The sequence below is a fragment of the Pezoporus wallicus genome, unplaced genomic scaffold, assembly GCF_028554395.1.
Source record: "Pezoporus wallicus isolate ANWC-B61680 ecotype Strahan unplaced genomic scaffold, APGP_CSIRO_Pwel_v1 contig_6923, whole genome shotgun sequence".
Classification (NCBI taxonomy): Eukaryota; Metazoa; Chordata; class Aves; order Psittaciformes; family Psittacidae; genus Pezoporus; species Pezoporus wallicus.
This window is the reverse complement of record NW_026637289.1, coordinates 2,744,369-2,763,889: the sequence shown is the minus strand read 5'-3', so window position 1 is coordinate 2,763,889 and position 19,521 is coordinate 2,744,369. Positions and strand designations below refer to the sequence as shown.

The 19,521-nt window shown below is 44.4% G+C and overlaps 1 protein-coding gene across 1 annotated transcript; it reads left to right on the top strand.

The window, feature by feature from the left end:
• Positions 1-278: 278 nt before the first annotated feature.
• On the top strand, positions 279-10,813 carry OSTM1 (osteoclastogenesis associated transmembrane protein 1). Its single transcript, XM_057404714.1, has 6 exons — positions 279-593; positions 3,664-3,778; positions 5,243-5,340; positions 6,591-6,755; positions 7,549-7,714; positions 8,022-10,813. The coding sequence occupies exons 1-6, from the start codon at positions 279-281 to the stop codon at positions 8,075-8,077; spliced, it is 915 nt and encodes a 304-aa protein (XP_057260697.1). The 3' UTR covers positions 8,078-10,813.
• The last annotated feature ends 8,708 nt before the right edge of the window (positions 10,814-19,521 follow it).

The window sequence follows — 19,521 nt, the reverse complement described above, 5'->3', positions numbered from 1 at the left end:
GGATCGCAGCCCGCGACCTGCTAGCCACGCTTGTTTTGGTGCAGCGCAGGACACGGCTGGGTGCCTGCGCTACGAGTGCACGCTGCCGGGTGACGCCGACCTCGCTCCGCACAGAGCACTGCGGGACCCCGGTACGCCCCCAACAGCACCAGGTACACGCTGCTACAGCCCCGCCCCTTGCCCCGCCCCTCCCCGCCGCAGCAAATGAGCCGCGGCGATAAGCGGCAGGGGCGGGATGCTTCTTGGTGCGGCACTTCCGGTTCCTCGGCGCGGCTGCTATGGCGCCGCTGCCCTGGTCGGTGCTGCTGCCCGCCCTGGCTCTCGGCCTCGCGGCCGCCGTGGGGTCGCGCCGGCTTCCGGCGCTGGACGAGGCGGAGGAGCTGGCGGAGGAGCTGTGGGGGGCGGGGCTGCCCGGAGACCTGCCCGAGCTGGAGCCCGAGTGCCGCCAGCTCCTCGCCGACTTCGCGGAGGGCAGCGCGGCGCTGACGGGCTGCCTGGGCCGCAGCGCTCGCCCGGTGCGGCTGTGCCAGGCCTGCCACCCCTACTACCGGCACCTCCTCGCACAGTACGGCAACATCGCCCGTGCCGTTGGGGTGCGTCCAGGGGCCCGGGCGGGTGAGGGGGCTGCCAGGCTGCTCTGGGCTGGAGGGGGGCAGCGTGCGGCTGTTCCTGCTGCACTGGGGCCGGGCTGGGGGCCTGGGCAGCCTCTTTGAGGCTTCCAGGCAGGTAAGTCCCGTGCCAGCGCGCCGCTGGGCCCTACGCAAATGGCTGTGAGTCCCCGGCAAGGCAAGCGGGCGGGCGGGCCCCCTGCCGAGGCGCCGCTGCTTCGATGCCCCTGCGGCCTGTTAACGGGTATCTCTCCCGGCTGCGTGCTGGGGTAAGGAGGGGTGGCGTGTGTCAGGCCGGGCCTGGTGCGGTTGGTGGTGTGACCTTTGACACGCCGAGAGCAGGGCACCCGTGTTCTGAGTAAGCGGATCTCCAGCCTGCAAAGCTTAATTCCTAGCCTGTGAACTCCAACAGGTGTGTAAGGCAGTTCAGCAGGGGCTGGGGGTGTTTGGAAAGCACTGCTGTCAGTGACAGCAGGCCTCTGCTGCCTGAACTGGATCCAGTCAAAGCATGGTCTGAGCGACCAGCCTGTGGCATGGTCTGGGGCAAGTTGCTCCACCTGCAGAAAAAAGGCTCTGTAAGTGGAAAAACTTGAGTTGTTCTTGCTGATGTAGCAGTGGCTAAAGCAGCACTCTGGCTCACTGGTTATATATAGCACCAGTGAGGAACACTGCCAGAGCTCAGTTGCGTGGCACTTGGAAAATTGATGGTCCTGAAGCTGTGGCCAGTGATGCACATCATCCTTGGGGGGCTGCGTCACAGTGATTTTGCCTCCAAAGCTGACGGGAGTGTCTTGGCAGCAAACTAGGAAGTCTTGTGTGCTGGCTGGAGTCTGTGGATCCCACCAGTGGGAAACCTTGGCTGAAGCTGGGTCTTCTGTTTACATTCTTCACACTCTTGATCATCAGACCAAAGAACCTTTGTCTGTTCTGTGATGATGGCTAGAAGGGGGTAGCCTGGTAAGAGGACAAGCAGAGAGCAAGTTTATAGTTCCCTGGATTATGCTTCCAGTCTTGGGATTTCTGAATCTGTATTTAGAATCGCTACTGACAAGAAAAATTTGTTGCCCTTTAAATCCAGGTAAACTCTGGAGCTGCAGCGTCCTGCTGCAGGCCATTTCGTAGCTCAGTTACCTGGCGTGTGAAGAAGTGTCATTCTGGTTTTGATGTGTTGTCTGCTCATTTCCCTACACCACTTCAGTGCTTGTATTGGGAAAGCGCATGGATGTTCGTTTGATAATTGTGCTCTCCAGGGCAGACATCTTGCCAGTGCTCTCTTCTTTTAGTTTGTAGACCTGTAGTTGTTTTATTTGTTTCTAATAAGGAAGCTGCTTCATATCAGTGACTAAGTAATGGCAAAGTGAGAAACTGAGTATGTAATTCCCTTGGGTATTTTCAGAGTGATGTTTTGGCTAGGATTAGGTTGCCAAACATATTCCAGTGCTTGCAGTACTTACGAACTCATTACAGCTGCTGTTCTTGAGTAGTGGCAGCCTGGGAGGACTGGTCCCCTGTGTGGTCTGGAAGGCACATCTGTATTAAAGAGTATTTGGCTTTCCTTCTGTGTGTGGTTTTAAGTAACCAAGTAAATAAAGGAAGTGAGCTCTTGCAGCCTCAGTCCACCATCACAAGTAATCAGATATCTGATGGTTTTATCTTTGCCATCCTACAGTGGGTATAGTGCAGCATCAAAGTAGCAGCCAGGTTAAGTTTGGACATCCCTGAAATGTAAAATCCTCCTCAGTCAGCTAATTAAAGAAATAAATAAGCCACATGTATTTAAGTCATGATACAGGCCTACTTGTTCCAGTTTTGGATTTAAAGTGCTGTTTCCCCACTCATGAGTCCATCTGGTAAGGAAGTTTCACAGTTAAGGGTCTTTATGAAGCAACTGGAGAGTTTTTCCACATGAACAACTTTCTTGCATGGTTGTGTGTAAGTTGGTAGAAATGAAAGTGGGTGAATGTCAGAGTTAGCAGATGTGGTGATAGTCTAGTTCTGCAGCTGAGTCTCAAGGCAAACTTCCTGCTTAAAAAATAAGCCTATTTTAACAAAGGGAGGCAGAAACTGAATCTTAAAGCTCTGTAAACAGGAACGTCTCTCCCATTAAAGAGATTATTTTCTTCTGTGTCCCACGTCACTTATCAAAGAGGCTTTTGACAGCTTTGGCAATTTTGAGAAGTGCTTAAGTCAACTTAGCAGCCAGAAACCAGGAGCTAGAGCACAGGAGTCAGCTGACTGGAGGTCATGGCTTTGTATTGGTGATTTGAAGGAGAAAATAAAGCTTTGAGGGAGAAAAACCTTGTTGTGAATTTTGATAGGAATACTTTCTGTTTGTTCTGTAACTGCTTTTATAGTCGCTCTGTGTTTTATGAGCTTGGTCCAGAGAATAAGTTGCTGTAAGAGTTGTGCCAGTGCCTGCTTTGAAGTTGGGGCCGGGGAGTGTTGGGTGGCTGGTTAAGACAGATGAGCTGGTACCTGTTTTCTTGGGAGGGCAAGCGCCCAGCCTGGCTACAGGCTGGGGGGTGCCGCCACAGAACACTGTGCTCCTAGTATTGCTGCACTGGGAGGAAGTTTGCTGCTGATACAGCACAGTGGTACAGGGGTTTCACAGGTTGTTTTCTGCTGTTTGGGTTTGCTTTATTTTGAGGCCAGTTCCTTGGTTCAGCTTCTTCAAATGTTTCTTCAGTCCAATAAGAACACCACCATCTTTCTCTCTGACTGCATGTGCCTTGGGTGGGCTTCTGAGTCAGCAACCCAGAAGTGGATGGGTATGAACTACCTGGCATAAGAGGACCTGCCTTTGTGCTGGTCTTTTATTTTTTTGACTGACTTGTATACAGTCTTAGTAGATCTTCAGAGACCATGTGCAGTGAGCTATGCTGCTCGTAGCATGAATTGGAAGAACAAGAAACTTTTATTGTTCCGTCAGTTGCTCTGCCTGTTCTAGAAATGTTTGTGATTGTTTTAGCTGTGATTGCCTATAATACATTTCAGAATTTTCTCTTTGTATTGCTAACACCTGACTGCTTTCTCTGTTGTTTCCTTTTTCTTCCAGAATTCTTCCGAGAGCCACAATTGTGCCAAAAGCATCTTGACCTCAGACAGGCTACAAATAGTTGTGACCCTTTCTGACTTCTTCAATGAAACCTGGGAGGCAGCCAACTGTCCAAGTACGTGACTCCTTCTGTAGCTTTCATGCTACTGTTATGACTTAGTTCCTGAAATTTGTGCTGAGCAAAATTATACGTGCTTGTTTAAATACAGTCAGTAGGTAACACAAAAAGTCTGAACTAAAGCCACTCAAAAGAAGGGTACAGGAGCTTTTTATTCATTAAAGGATACTACCAAAATCCAAGGGCACTGGCCTGTCAGAAAACTTAGTTGTTACATGAAGATTTATTTTATACTATTCTTTCAAAAATTAGTCTTGTTCATTTTCTTTGTGACCTACAGACCTTACCAGAGACTTTTCTTGGCTTCATTGCAGTTTCTTCTCCATCTTCCCCCTTTTTAAAAAGACTTGTATAAGAAACTTTTATTTGTTAGTAAAGTCAGTAACTTTGGGATACTTGTGTTTGTTGAACAGCACCTGGCTCCACAGCCGTGCTTTTGATTTCATTTTATAGGTGGAGTGTGTCCAAGTCTATCCCTGTATCTCCCTGTGCCCATGCTGATGGTGCTGTGTCATGCTTACAGCTAAATTGTGGCTTTTTTGCCATTCCCCTGGTGTGGGAAGTGGGATCCTATGCTGGAAAACAGGGGGAAAAGCACTATGGAGTTGAGTGTTAAAGATGCTGTGTTTGCTGCAAATTCCTTTGAGAGCCCAGAAGAGTTTTTCCTTTGTGAGGGGTGGAAAGGCAGTACAGGAGCAGCATTGTGGGCTGTGCTGTCCTGCTGTGCTTAATCTGTGACCTATGCGCTGCCTGCTTGGTGTCCAGCAGAATGCTTGCCCTCAGTACTGATGGTGCTTCCTTGTTTCAGGAGAATTTTCTAGGATGTTGGCTTGCTCTTGCAGTGCTGTTGCTGAACATTGAAATTCCCAAACTGCTGTTGTTTTCAAGGGTCTGACCAGTTAGAACACCTGAAGTGGGGTGGGGTGGATGGAAGCAGTAACATGGTAGGGTTGAGCCCATGTCTGGGAGGAAAGCCCTAGAGGTCCCCTCAGAGCTGGTGAAATGGTCAACTCTTTTCTTAAACAACAGTAACCTGCACTCTGGTTTTTACTACTGTGTTCATGGTCTAGCTGTTTCCTGACGCTCTCTGTTTCATCTTCGCTACTGGTGCTTCTGCTTTCACAAAATGGCTGTTACTGTTGCTGGGCAAAGCCAGATTTGCGGGCTAGAAAATAAAAGTAATGTCTTGTTTTATCTTCAAGTCTAAAGATAATTCCGATCCCCTCTTCAGAAAGCTCTTGATGATAGTCTTCATCTTTCACTTAATCAAGGCCAATTAATTCTGAAATATGTTCTCGATGAAGAGTTAGGTCAGCGGGTCTGAGACATCAGTGGCAGGCAGATAAGAAAACCACAGTGTTGACTAGAGCTCTTTTTTTGCAGGAGTGGAGTATCTGAGGCTTGTTGGCTATGGAATGTTAGAAATTAGAATATCCTGATGTTTTTCTTTCTCTTTGACAGATTGTTTAAAGAACAACAGTGAGGGATTATCAAATTCTACTGTAGAATTCCTGGATTTATTCAATAAATCTCTGACATGTTTTGAACATAACCTTCAGGTAATTTATGCTGTGTACTTCAGAGAAGCACTGAATCCTCTAATTGCTAGCAAAATCTTACTTATGCTGAATAAACTGCAGATACAGATTAGGCAAATAAATTGCTGGTGAGTTGAGAATTTTAGGCAGATAAAGCAATGATCTGTTAAACACAGTTATCTACAGATTGAGAGCATCAAATTGATTGTAATTGATATTTACCTTGACTTAATTTTATATGTAATTGCAGTGCTACTTCACATCAGAATTTCTGAATTCACAATAGTTGATAATTATATAGTAAATCCTGGCAAGTCTGCATGCTGTAAGTCTCCTTTCCTATATCTTTGTGGAATTGTTGTCTTCTACCTTAATTAAATCTTTAAATAACCTTTTGATAATATAGACTAGTTCAGAAAGACCAGCTACCTCAAATCGTTGTAACAATTCTTTTGACTAGTAAAATTATGGGTAGTTAAAGTTTGTCCATATTGCAGAGGCAGTATAACTTAGTGAAATAAATGTGGTAATTGTCCTTAAAGAAAATCGCCTAAATAGCCTAAGAAACTGTGCATATTCCATTTTAAACAGAAACTAGCCAAGTTCCAGAGTTGTTCAGTAGTAAAAATGGGAAATGATGTCTGTAGGCTGATCTCTGAGGAAACTGTTGGCGTTTTTTAATCATTAATGATTTCTAGGAAATACGTCTTTTGACTTTGGTCAGGAGCAATGTGGCCTGGCCTGCTGGTCACTTCAAGTGTCTGAACTGGAACTTAACTCAGTGGTTGGTTGGTAGCTGGTACAACCATTACTGGGTTGCAGTATCTGTCCCTGTCAATGTAGCTCAGCAGTTGCAACCTACCAGTTGTTAGGTTTGGGCAAATAAAACCAAAAGACAGTGAAGGAACACAGTAGCTCAGGCTTCAGAGTAACATTCAATTATTAGTAAGTTATTTTTTCTTCCTGAGTACCGGTATTATAAAAATAACCATTTAAATAAAAAAACCTCACTGCTAGTTCAAAGAACAATTTGAGATGCAGAACTTGCAGGAAATGGAACTTGTCCCTACTGAATTAGGGTTGGTCCCTTTTCCTCCTGCTTTCTCATATGAGTTTTCCATCTGGGCCTCTACTCAATCTAGGATGCTATAAATCAGGATTTTGGTTCAAAACTCGAGTCTAGTTTTTAAGTGATGGCTTTTTAAACATCTTTAATTTTTTTTTTAAATAATGTGTTAAAACAGCATTCATACAGAGTTTTGTAACCCTAGGGACAAACCATCCATCTGTCACCAAATAACTACACAGAAGTATGTAAAAACTGCAATGAAACCTACAAGATGTTGAATGACCTGTATAACAACTTGCAAAGGATGAACAGGCAAGGTGGTGAGTCTGGGCACTCCGCACACTTGTGTATTGACGTGGAAGATGCAGTAAGTATTTATTAATACTCGACAGGGAGACCTTGTTGTGGAGGTCTCCATTAGTCCAAGTCATTTGTGCTTGTCTTGCTAGGGATTGCTTTTTCCCTTTACGCTTGGCAGCAGTGCTTTTGACAGGCTCATGCCCTGTCGGGAAAGTTAGCTTGTGGGGCTATCTTGTGGGGCTATCTTGGTCTTGTCCTCAGTCAGTGTGGCAGGAGTGTAACTGAAGCTTCTGGTCACCCAAGTGCATTCCCGTTTGAGTAGCTGCAGTTCCATGTCTTGTTTCTGTGAAGGGGATGGATTTAAAGAAAAATAATCCCTTTATCTTCTGTGAAGCTTTACTGCTATTGTTCTGGCTAGTGTAATAATTGATTCCTTATTACAGCAGCTGTTTCTAGGGGTCCTTGGCGTTGGCGACATGTTTGGAAACAGCTTTGTTATATTGTGGGGTTTTAAGTGGTTTGGGCAAAAGGAGCGCTGTTGAAAGCGTGGGATTAGCCCTGTCCCTGAAATCTGTTAGTGAGTTCTCTGGGAAACGGGCATGTGTGATGTCTGTAGTGTTTCTGAGTACAGTCTGTTTTTGAGGCTTTTAAAAGTTTTGATGTGAAATTTTGGCTCATTTTAATTGTCTGTTTCTACATTTCTGGGGATTTGCTTGCTTTTGGGGGGAGGTCTGTTAAAGTGTTGTTTTCTGAGATAATACTTGAACACTTGAATGTCTTGAGACCTGAATGTTTGCCACGCTGCACAGCAGAAGTGCATGTGCTTGCTTTCATGGCTTGCTTATGTTTTTTTCTTTTAGATGAATATCACTCGGAAGCTTTGGAGTAGGACTTTCAACTGTTCTGTTCCCTGCAGTGATACAGTCCCAGTGATTGCAGTTTCATCCTTTATTCTCTTCCTACCTATTGTTTTTTATCTTAGTAGCTTCCTTCACTCAAAGCAGAAGAAGCGGATACTCATTTTGCGTAAGTGATGGTGCTGGCATTTCACTATGAGAGCTGGGTGGTGCCAGGGACTCGCTTGGCTCTTGTGGGAGTGGGGGCCCAGCCAGATCTGCCTGCAGCTGTGCTGACGGCGCTAATAGCAACTATTAGTCTGCTGCTGTCCCCTGAAGAAGGGTAGTAAAGAGCTATAGCCATATCTTTTCATTAAAGTTTCTGGACGTGAACAGAAAGCTGTTTGCAAGTCTGTGTCGGATAAATAGAGGGAGTGGAGAGACTAGTTTTGTGGAATTCTTTGTGTTTAATTTTCATATAATTTTTCCCTTTCTAGCCAAGCGCATCCAGTCAAATGCCAGTCTTGTGAACATCCAAGAAAAATACAGCTGAGCTGCGAAACAAAACCTGAGAACTGCTGCTGGTATACAGTGGGTACAATTGTGTTGGAATGAGGCCGGCACAAAAGAGGAGTTAATTATGGTTTAGTGTAATGATACAGAGCAACACAAGTTAAACAAAATGCTGTCTGACTTCTAAGCGAGCATATTAACAAACATGACAAGGCAGGGCTGTGTGACACTGTATGGACTCTGGTTTTGAAAAATCTGTGGATTTTTTCCGTTCAGTCTTGAGTTGAAGCTGGTGTTTTTCTGTTTCTAAGCTTTTGTACTTCTCATCAATAGAGTAGCTACACTTCTCTTGCATAGTCTTTTTTCATATTTATCTTATTTGCTTCCCAGAAACCTAAGATGCAGAATCTTTTTGAGGTGATTTTTGTAGACAGACAAAACTTGAAATAATATTTGATGTTCCTGCTTGAAACATTAGGTTTAATTCTCCATAATACTCAGTCTTGCCAGTCTTGGGATGGACAGGAAATCTTTAAAAAACATTCCCATCTTTCCTATACTCCTCTCAAGTCATGTTGCTGGTATCAGTTAAAAAAAAGGCAAAAAGGCATGAAATATGCAGAGAAAGTGATGGGATAGAATGTCTAAAACCAGCAACAAAAGCAACAGAACTGCCAGTGCTGGACTAGAATAGTTAATCATCAATGACTACAGTATTCGGTTATCTCTGAAACAGACGGCATATTTAGTCATTTGCACACTTCAACCACTAAAATCATTGCTTTCCATATGTTACGTTTTCAGAGGCTTATTTTAGATGCCTGTTCGGGTAACCAAAAGCTTCACTCCTTGTCTCTTTATTGTGTCATTTCCTTTCCTTTTTAATTATGAAGAGATTTTTTTTCTGGTTTTTTTTTTTGTTGTTTATGTAGAGAAGTGAGGTAAAGTCAAGTCACTGGAGATGCTGAATTTCTTGGTCTAGAGCTTGCTATGGCTTAATACTGAGGTGTGTTTACAGGAGCTTTATAGGGGGAAAAGCTTCTTTTTCTGGGGAAAAGCTTCCTTTTCTAGATAATACGTATTTAGTGGTAAATGAACCAGGGGGTTCTTTAACTTAAAAACTGTCCTGAAGGACAATGAAGGTACTGTGTTGGGAATTGAATTTTCCAGGAATAGTTCTTACAAGAAAACAAGGCCTGTGGAATAGATGAATGTAAACAAATTCAAGCTTGCAGGATTCCAAAGCTGATGGAGGAATCAGTACAATTAACTGATTGGGCAATAAGCACTGGGTAGTGCTGCTGACAGGCTGTGGGTGCAATTCAGTGGCTGCAGCAGTGCCGATGGTTCAGGCTGGTTATTATAGTACTGATTTGGGAGAGTGGCAGGGTTGAAACGATTTATAGCTGTAGTTGAGGTTAGTGAATGACAGAGTCTTTGCTGCCTTTTTGAAATGGTTCTCTAAACTTGAGATAAAAATGAATGGCTATTACAGCCAAAAGGTTAGATTTCTCTTGGAATCTGCGTGTCTGATGTCTGTCAAAAACCACTATGGAATAGTCTTATGTATTTGACTTGCTTTGGAGCCTACAATGTTAAATTTTATCTTTGCACTAAGGCTCAAATAAATGTATAAAAATATAACAACACTCCTAAAGCTGTTCAAATCATTGGTTTTCTTGTCCTTACTTTTTTGTGTTTTTACGGAGTTGGGACACGCTGACAGCTCTTAAGTCAAGTTGACAGTATGTTTAATATTGAGAAAAATACCGTGTTCGTGCTTGGTCCCACCCACGATTGCCTTTTTGTATTTTATCAGTCAGAAGTGTTTATCTCCCTCTGTTGAACATATGAATTACTAGGTCAGCAGTCAGTTTGTTCTAGGCAGTTTACAACAATAGCGCAGAACTGTGTTTCTCGTGGTTATTATGTAAAGTTACCTTCTTGCGGCTGGGAGAGGCATGCTGCCTTTAAAAAAAAAAAGGATTATTTTTTATATCTATTATTCTTCAACTTTCTGGGACTTATTCAGCTGCCTGCTTTAATAGCATTACATTGATTTGGGACATCATATGATTGAGAACTGGTCAAAGGAATCTTTCATTCGTGCATTTAAAGCCAGTTTGTATGTGCAGCATTTCAGAATGACTGCTTTTATACTGTAAGCAGTGGCTTTTTGAGCACATTCATGTTAAGTAGGTCTGAAAGTCATTACTTTTGGATATGGTGGTTAAGCACTTTAAAAAAAAAAAAGAAAAGAAAAAATAAAAAAAATCAGCTTTTCTTATTTTGCTGGCTGCGGAGCCGAACGGAAATACTCGTGTGGCTTTGGTTGGTCTTTACTTTTAAAGCAACAGTAAAGTTTACACTTGAGATTTTTAATATTATGTCTACTATCTTCTCCTCTTTTTTTTTCTTCAAACTTTTGTACTACTGGCTTTCTTTACACAGTGTTATATTAGTAGGATATTTCATATATAAATTGCTTGAATTCTCTTTATACACTCTTTCCTAAAGAAATGTGGAAGAACACAGACTGTGTTGAAGGAGAGTTAGAATTCTTTTTGCTGCTAGTCTTTCATCTTGGTTTATTTTTTGCCTTTTTGGTATTACATGTACTAAATAGGATGGACTTTGAAATCCTGGTTGTTTGTATCTTTTTGTGCAAATAAAGATTTCTTACTGTGCGGTAGCACTTTGATTCGTATTTATACTTCCTAGGAATCCTCTAAACATGGAAAGTCGGCTCTAATAAAGATTGTCAATAAACTGTGAACAGTGTGGTTACTTAATTGCTTCATTTCTAGTCGTTCTATATTCCTGCTGTTCTGGGTCTGTGTTCAGATGCACCTGCTTATTATTCCTCATTATGCCATTTGCAGGAAAACTGCATCAGAAAGATGTTTTCAGAGTAGTGCTGTGCTGAATTATGGAACAAATGAACTGCAACTGCTGAGAAAGGCTGAAGTTTCAGCTCACTCAGAGCTTACTGAAGCATTTTGAAAGGCTCCTGGTAGTTGCAATGGAGTTTCTGGGGTGGGTGTGTGTGTGTGTGTGTGTGTGTGTGTGTGAGAGTAAGGCTAGTGGAGATAACTTGCTTTCTCTGTGGGCAGGATTTCAGTTGCCTGCATTGTCAGCTTCATCAGGCATAGTGTTGGATTGCTGTTGAGCTGAAAGATTGCCTTAAAAATGGCAGTGCAATGCCTCACTATGGAGAGAGCTGGGTGTCTCACCTGATGGTAGCAGCCTCATGCACTAGTGGTAGGATGTGCATATCTCGAAGGGAAACTTCAATCTCAGTGCATCAGTTGCAAGGGGCTTCCAGGAAGGTTGGGGAAGTTGTAATGACAGTGTGTGAGGTGTGGCTTAATCTGGAAAAGCAGGAATGGTTCTGGTTGCCTGTATGCTTGGGAGAAGGACTTGAAAGGGGGTAAGCGCAGGAGAAGGGCAAGTGGGAAGTGTGGGGGATTTACCCAGTGAGTAGAGCAGAGGCTCAGAGCATAACTGAGGGTGGAAATGTGTTGGTCTTTTTTTTAAGCACACTTGAGCAATGTGTTCTAGAGGAGGAGGCAGCTGTTGTAGTTCATGGTTGAAAGATGCTGAGAAAAGAGGGTACAAATAGGGCCTTGATTGCAGCTGGGCTGGAAAGGGGGAAAACTGGCTCATTGGTTGAGGTGAGATTGGGGATTTGTAGCAGGGAGATGGAGCAGCTGAGCGCAGGTACTGCACTGGTCTGTGACAGGACATGCGGGTGGGCTGCCTGTGCAGGTTGGGAATGGGAACAAGTAGTAGGATGGCAACAGGGACTTGCTTCTGAGTTACTTAAAAGCAACTGCTTTCTTCTGGGAGGATACCAGAGTTGTGTAATGCTGTTGAAGTGGATGGTTTTGAAGTAATCCTGCTTCAAAGGCTCTCCATAAAGCTCTTGTTCTTTTTCAAGCTGAGGACTCCAGTTCAGCATTAAGCAGGGGACTTTTTCTTTAAGACAAACAAAACCCAGTTCTTTTTTTATAATGGTTGCTTTTGGGGTTTTTTGTTTTTGTTTTTATTTCCCCCCCCCCCCCCACCTTTATAAATGTCTGCTGCAATCACAAGACGACTTGAGTGTTCTAGTATTTTGTTTCTGATGCTTACTGTCCAGCTAATTGAGTACCATCAAATCTTCTTGCATTTCTGCTAATTTATAGATGAGTTTTCATGTGCTGAATATGGAGTTTCTCTGTAATGATGAGCTCTGTGATTAGCAGAGTCACTGCACTCCTAATCAGAGTATGGGTAACTTACCAATATTTGTTCATATTTTGTTGTGAATTTTCCCTCTCGCGCTGGCTGGTGTAAGCATTTTCAGCCTCATCTTTGTGCAGGATGCGCCTTTTGTATTTTTTGCCAGTGTAAAAAGTTACACATTGAAAGCATGGAGCCTATACATGCTGAAACTTCTGTGAAGCGTTGCTTCTTGCATCATTCTGATCAGTGTCCGCTGCTACTCGCTGGAGTCAGCCAGGGTGATGTATGTGGAACTAGTACTCTTGTGTTTGTTGTGCTGAGAGTTGAAATGCGGTGTCTAGCTTGGAGATCATGATCTAATCTAAGGCATCCTCCCCTGTGAGCATCAGGGCTTGTGAGCATAAGGCTGGTACCGCCTGTCTGTAGAGGGCCTCATCCACTTGGTCTTCCTGGTTGCATGGCCTCACTATGTCACCTGTCCCTGCCCTCCCTTTAATCCTGACCCATATGCTCTTGGTTGGTTCCTCATTCATCCCCAGGCAGAGCTCCATGCACTCCAGCTGGTTGTTGACACAGAGGATGGCATCCAGCCTTTGTCCCCCCTGCCTGTCCTTTCTGAGGAGCCTGTATCCTTTGACATACATGGACGCAGACAAATTGCTGATGCTGAGGGGAGGCCATTTGGCACTGGGGAGCACTTTGCTCTTTCACCTCAGCCTTAACAGTGTTTCTTCCCCTTCTGCCAGCCCTACTTCAAGTCTCTGCTCAATCAGGGTTGTCTCCAAAACTGAATCAAGTTGTTCCTACTAATTTCTGATCTGTGTCAAGGATAGTGCTAGGGAACTGGCAGTGTGGGGAAGTAATATGGGAATACTCCATAGTATAGCTTTGGGAGGAGCCTGCTGCTTGAAGTGTGAGCTAGGTTTAGGCTTTTTCCCTTCGGTACAGCATCTTTGCAAATGGGATTGGGCAGGGATGCTGTTGCAGTGTTTTGCAATGTTGGAGATGCAAAGTTCCATCAAGTAAACCACTAATTAGTTTTTAAAAGTAACTTCAGCTGTGATGGACATAAGTTAAATGAACTCTGAAGTCTTCCCCTGTTCCCATCGGAGGTGAAAATATTTGAAAGCTCTTTCAAATATTTAATGAAAGAGGGATACTGGCTCATAGCTCAGTTGAAGTTTTAACTTCTAATACCAAAAGTTCCCCTCTGGTGCCAGCACAGTAAGTATCATGGATTGCTGCAATTAAACCAGTGCCTTAAGTTATTCATAATACTCTTTCTGGGCAGCATTCCCACCTGCTTAATCTGTGCCCTACAAGCGTTTATTAGAACTGACTGTAGAAAACCGCCAAGCTAAATCAGACACTAGAAGGAAATAAATAAAAAAATCAATGTGATGCCCTTAAACTGGTTTAATATGTCTTTCCTCTTCAATAATCCTACACATTACTGATTTATTTGCTGTAATGAACATGCCATTCAACTGAAACAAGATTAGCTGCTTAAACCGCAGCATTAACCACGGAGCAACTTTAATGCTGCTTTATGTTTCATTGTAATGCTCAGCACTTACAGTGGTATCTCTTTCTCTGCTCTGCAATAAAGAGTTTGTGTGAGGATCGCAGAGGGCTCCAGAGTGGTGTTTTGTTAAAGCAGTAAATTTGGGTCGGGGTTGCAATGTGGCACCTCCTTCATCCAAACCTCAGCGGTACTAAATTGGTGAGTAGGATTAATGCATGGAGTTCTATTCCCTGCAGGATTTTTCTGGGGTTAACCATAAAGTAAATGGCTTATGTCAAACTGATCTAGGCTAAGACAGAGAAAACAGCCCCTGGCAATCAGGATATTCTTTTGGATTTCATTCAGAATTTTTATTCCAAGCATTTCAAACAGTAGCAATTTACTGTGCTGCAGGAAAAACAGACTGGAGATGGCACCTTGGTTTTGCAAGGAAGAATCCTAAAACAGATGTGGTAAAGTCTGAAGAATTTTTTTAAGGAGTCTATAGAAGAGGGCAGGGAAATTTGAGTGGTACAGGTATTTTATACCTGTCCGGTATAAATGGACAATATAATGTACAATAGGGAGTCCGTTCTATTATATAATATCGGCCATGTCTGAGAAGATTAAGCTCTCCAGCTTCCAGGTAAAACTGTGTGTTCTCTCCCTGCTATAGGGGCAAGCATTGTACTGTTTGCAGTAAGTAAGTTGCACTTACTTTTCTTTGGAAGACTGTGGTGATTTGCCAATATGTGTTTCAGAAGCTTTTTGGGATCTTGAAATCCAACTTGGATGATTAAAACCACAGAAATACGTTTCAAAGTATTGCAGAAGTGTGCGGAGTTGAGAGCAATTACTCAAACAAGTAGAAATGATTAAAAAAATGTCAGAAGTATTGTGCTTGCACTGTGTTGGATGAAGTTTTCAAACAGAGGTTGTGGTTCTGACTCTGGAAAGCACACGTTTCCTCTGGTGAATGCTGCTCTTCTCCATGTGATGAGAACAGAGGATTGAAAGTGATCTGGCAAAGGGAGAGTCAAGGGATTGAAGGCAGCTGGTTCTGGAAGGGGAAGTGCACTCTGGGTATGTGTTAGGAAGAGTAGCCTTACTTTGTGTTGCTCCATTGAAAAAAAACAAATAGCCTGAGGATGCTTTTGGCACATCCGCCTGAAGGCGGAGCGCTGGGATGCAAAGAGAGGTTTGGTGGGCATCGGCAAGTTATTAGTTTGACACCGATATGACATTTAATAGAAAAACAAAATCTTAAGTTGAACAGGATGGAGTGCCCTGAGAGGAGCATGCATGCTGCAAGGGGAAAACAATGTCCTCAGCATTTGGTTTGAAGTTGGTCGGGGGACGAATAGAAACAGCCATGTTATTTGTATGGAACATGCGTGTGGTGTCGGCTTCTTCCCAGTTATCAGGAGCCCCCTCAGCACCGTTTGCTGCTGTTGTCTGACTGCACAGGTCTGAGTGAAGCCTGCATCCAGCTCCTGGGCTCTGGTTGCTCTGCTTTACAGCAGGCAGTGTTCCTAGTGCAGAATATCCTTTTTTGTCTGTTACATAGATAAGCAGTGTATAAGGAGCTGCCATTACTGCAGCCACTCACTTGAGTTACTTTAGGTCTGCTCCCACTATCATATTTTATTTACAGATCAAGTGGTTTGTGTGATCTCTGAAATCACATCAACAGCAGCACTCGGACTGGCCTGTTTGAAGTCCAAGCAAGCATCACAAGAAGGGACAGTGAAAAGGAAGGAATGAGGGAGCTGCAGCAAAACTTAGCAGGAGAAAGCACGATTGACTAGTCCTGGGAAAGCCTCTGCCTTGGCTTGGCCTGGCTTGTATAACGGGGGCTTATACAACACGTAACCCAATCTGACCCTGACCCTGCCAGTGCTCAGGGACTATATTTTTACTAAGATTAAGCTTTTCTTTCTTTTCCTGGAACAATTTCCTTGGCTTTCAGCTTGCCTGTTGGCTGGCATGGCCACAGCAGCCTCGCCTCTTTATTTCTATGATATTCAGCTGGCTGCACTCTGCTTTCCCCACAGCCGTATCTCACCAGGCAAGGCCACTGGCAGGAGGTTCACCACCCATGAGAAATGGTGTCTGTTCTCTGCTGGTAATAGTGCTGTTGGGGAAGGAAATTAAAATGTGGCACCTGTCAGTTTAGCAAACCAACTGTAAGCTCCCTAAGTAAAATGGGTCTCTCACTGCTTGGAAGGCTACAGGACTTACCAGAGCTTAGTTTACCCAGGAAGCATGGGGCTTTCTGCCTTTGGGATTTTTATTCTTGCAGCAGAATCACTTTAGCACTTGATGTTCTGCAGCACAAACAGACAGTGGCTAAGGATAACAGTAATCATTTGCTTTACATCTCTGAGTCGAGGCTTACACGGACAAATACAGAAGTGGCAGATAAAAATATCTAAGATAGCCCTTTAAATATATATGTATGTATTTCTTTTTCTGCTAAGTGCATCTCCTTGATTTCAGAGCGCATTAGTTCTTAGCTTCTGTACCACGAGTCAGATGATATGTGAAATCTGTATGCACAGAGTGCCGACTGCGCTTGTTTCCAGCGTCTGAAGGGGAAGATGAGCAAAAAGGGGAGGGAAAAAAAGTAGAGGTTGTTAGACCTAAGACTAAGAGAGCCCATGTTACTCACTGGTAGAAAAAACGTGCATGCTGCTGAAAGGGGATGAGAAGAGCATAGATTCCAGTCAGATGTGCCTCTTGTGAAAAATGAGTAATTAAATGGCATTGGTGAATGACCTTGCTTTAATAGGAAAATAACTTAGGGGTCACTTAAAAAGAAATCAAAGCCCCAGGAAAGATGGAGAGAGTACAACTGCCTGCCTGCCTTTTGTTAGTTCTTAGAAGCAAATTTCATTTTTGGGGGCAGCTTTCAAGAGCAGCAGTAAAGCCTGGCACATGTACAATAGCCGTGCTCATAGAAACAAGTGCTGTCCTGGGCTCACAAAGGGGCTGTAGAGGTTAGAAAACATGTGTCAAGTGGTGGGCAAATGAATTCAGCCTCTCCTGACCTTGGGCAAGCCCTCCTGTGCCTGCCAGTTTGAGAGGGACCCACCCGAGATTTGCCCTCCCCCCCGACCGGGAGGAAGAAAGCCACTGGCTCCCTGCACAGCCCAGCAAAACCATATGAGATGAGCATGGGAGCAGTCAGGCAGGGTCCCAGGCAGCAGAGCAGTCCAGCACTGCTCATCTGCAATGGGGATGCTTTGATATGTTTCTTGTGTTGAAACAGAGTCCTGAACACCTGTAGCTTCACAGGGATGAGCTTTGTGGCGATGACTGCATAAAAGCAACGCCAACTGAAGAATATATAAGCTGCTGCCCGTGCCTGCTGTGCCTGTCAGTTCTGGCATGATGGGTAGGACTCATCATTTTCAGTCTATGTTCCCTATGCTGGTAGTGATTTCCTAAACCTTTGCCATTTCTCTCCTGCAGTTGCCCCAGTAGCATGTACACCCCAAAAACTATTTCCCAAACCATGTGCTTGAACACCTAGAGGATGAGAGGTTTTTAAAATCAATTCATATACTGGAAACCTGAAAAGGATTAATGCAAAGGGGAAACGTTTGATCTCTTTCACCAAATAACCATATCAAAAGCTCTTTTCAACGCCTTTTGTTGAAACATATAAAAGTCACGAACTCCTTGGCTGCTGGCCAGATACATCAGAGCAGATGGGCCCAAGCCTTGCCCAGTGTAAACTAATGTCGCTGCGCTGATCTCCAGGGACATGGACTGACTTTTGCCATGGCTGGGTTCAGCCTCTGGTGATTAACAGGATGTTTGTATGAGCAGTAATTCTGTATGTTCTGCAAAGAAGTGGGATAAATGTATGTGAATGTATTTGAGAAGGAAAGGTAGCTCCTGAAATACAACAGAGATTATCTCCAAGGGAAAGAGACCGACAGACTATCCATCTTCGAGGTGGTTCATAGGAATCCCCCGCTATTTTCTAAAAATCTGGGAATTTTTATTAAAAATCTCGCTTTGCTCCACATACACAATTTTGATTTCCTGGTGTTTGCCAGGGAAGGCTGCTCCCTGGTAAAGGAGAAGTTTCCTTCAGGTCTTGTTATTAAAGCAAAGTTCAAGTATGAGAAACTCTCCCTCTTCTTACCTGAGCTGATGGTTCAAAGAGAAGGGAAGACATTTCCTACTTCAATTTTTCACCCTGTAATTTACTTCAGAGCTTTTCCAGCTAATTTGGAGGGGTACTGAAAGCAGCAAGGGCTGTGGCTCCTTCTCCTGACGCTGCGGCTGTCCTGCACTGTAGTTCTGCCTCCAAACACAGGTGTCTCCAGGACGGACATGGTGAGGGTTTAGTGCTGAAGCTCATGCTGTGGTCCCTGGAGGCCTGGGCAGTCCCCTGTGCAGCAGCCAGAGTTGTGTGTCTGCTTCAGGAGGGCCAAATGGCTCTTTAAACTGCTGCTGACCCCAGTCCAGGGTGAGCATGGGGGCACCTGCATGGCAGCACTCCTCCTTTTTGGGGCCAGCCCTAACCAGGTCCACTTCCAACCATGACAGAAGCTGCTTCTGCTGTGTGACTCTTGGTGCCTGTTGTAAGCATTGGGATGGTGTGTTCTCAACATGGTATTTCAACAAAAAAAGCCCTCAAAGAGGTCAGGCACATTTCTGAGCTTGGCTTCCCAGGAAAAGCAAGCTTATGTGTTTATGGGGTGTGAATGCAGATTACGTCCTCATGGCTTTTGAATCTCTTTGCAAATCTTAATCAAACTGGACTCGGAAACATGCAAAGAGAAATGGGTTCCTACAAGTTTAATGATAATGGCAGCTGAGGAATAGAAAGAAATTACCCCTCAGAAGGGCTGTGACCTCAGAGTTGGTTAGACATGACAAAATCCCACATAATGGAGCCTGCACAAGTCACCACTGCAGGGAAAGCTTCGGTCAGACCTTGACACTTCCTTGGCACCCCACTCAATTGACCGTGGGCACAAATGTGGCTTTGTTAGTCCCAGTCCTCAGAGGCTACCTCAGCCAGCCTGCTGGTCCTGGTTTACCCCACTTTGATCTTTCTGTGCCACACTGGAAGCCCTGGGACCCTCCTGGCCCTGGTGCTGCTGACAGACTGATGCAAGTGTGAAATAACCAGCCCAAGGCAATGGTGGAACCACTCAGAAATGTGCAGTCCATCAGAAACATATGTGCCCACGGTGCTAACTACTGCGGTGATTCTCAAATACAAGTGGGTTTTCTTTCCCCTTGGTACCAAGAGGTTTCATGCTGAGTTGACCGAATAAGACTTTGCAGCAGAATGATTTCCCTGAAAGATTAGGAAAGTCAAACGTTTCTTAGGCTCTCAATCATGTCTGCAATCTCTTTATCCTGCATATGAATGACTTTTTTTCCCCTTAAACCGATACATGCACTAAAGCTGAACCCAGTGTTTTCCCTCCCAGCTGTTGCTGTTTAGCTGCTCCCCTCTCCACTTACTTTTACATTTGGGGTTTTTCTGTAAGGTGAGAGCCTGAGAGAGGTCAGCTGGAGCACAAGTGCTCTGCTTTCCCCTTTCATTAGCACAAGTGATGGCTACCCACTGATTTCAAATTTGTTTCAGCTCTTACTGGGAGCTCTTTGCAACCTGAAGCAGGGATTGATTGTCGGTGAAGAGGCTGTGCGATAACAAAGGCAGAAGTCAGGCAGGGAAGGTCTGACATGTGAGCTGTCAGAGGTGGTGTCACCGCCAGCTGACC

Bases quoted from the DNA above. Each gene is read 5' to 3' on its own strand.
- OSTM1 (XM_057404714.1), top strand. From the start codon at position 279: ATGGCGCCGCTGCCCTGGTCGGTGCTGCTGCCCGCCCTGGCTCTCGGC. The intron at 594-3,663 runs GTGCGTCCAGGG...TTTTTCTTCCAG, and splicing joins ACATCGCCCGTGCCGTTGGG to AATTCTTCCGAGAGCCACAA. The intron at 5,341-6,590 runs GTAATTTATGCT...TTGTAACCCTAG, and splicing joins GTTTTGAACATAACCTTCAG to GGACAAACCATCCATCTGTC.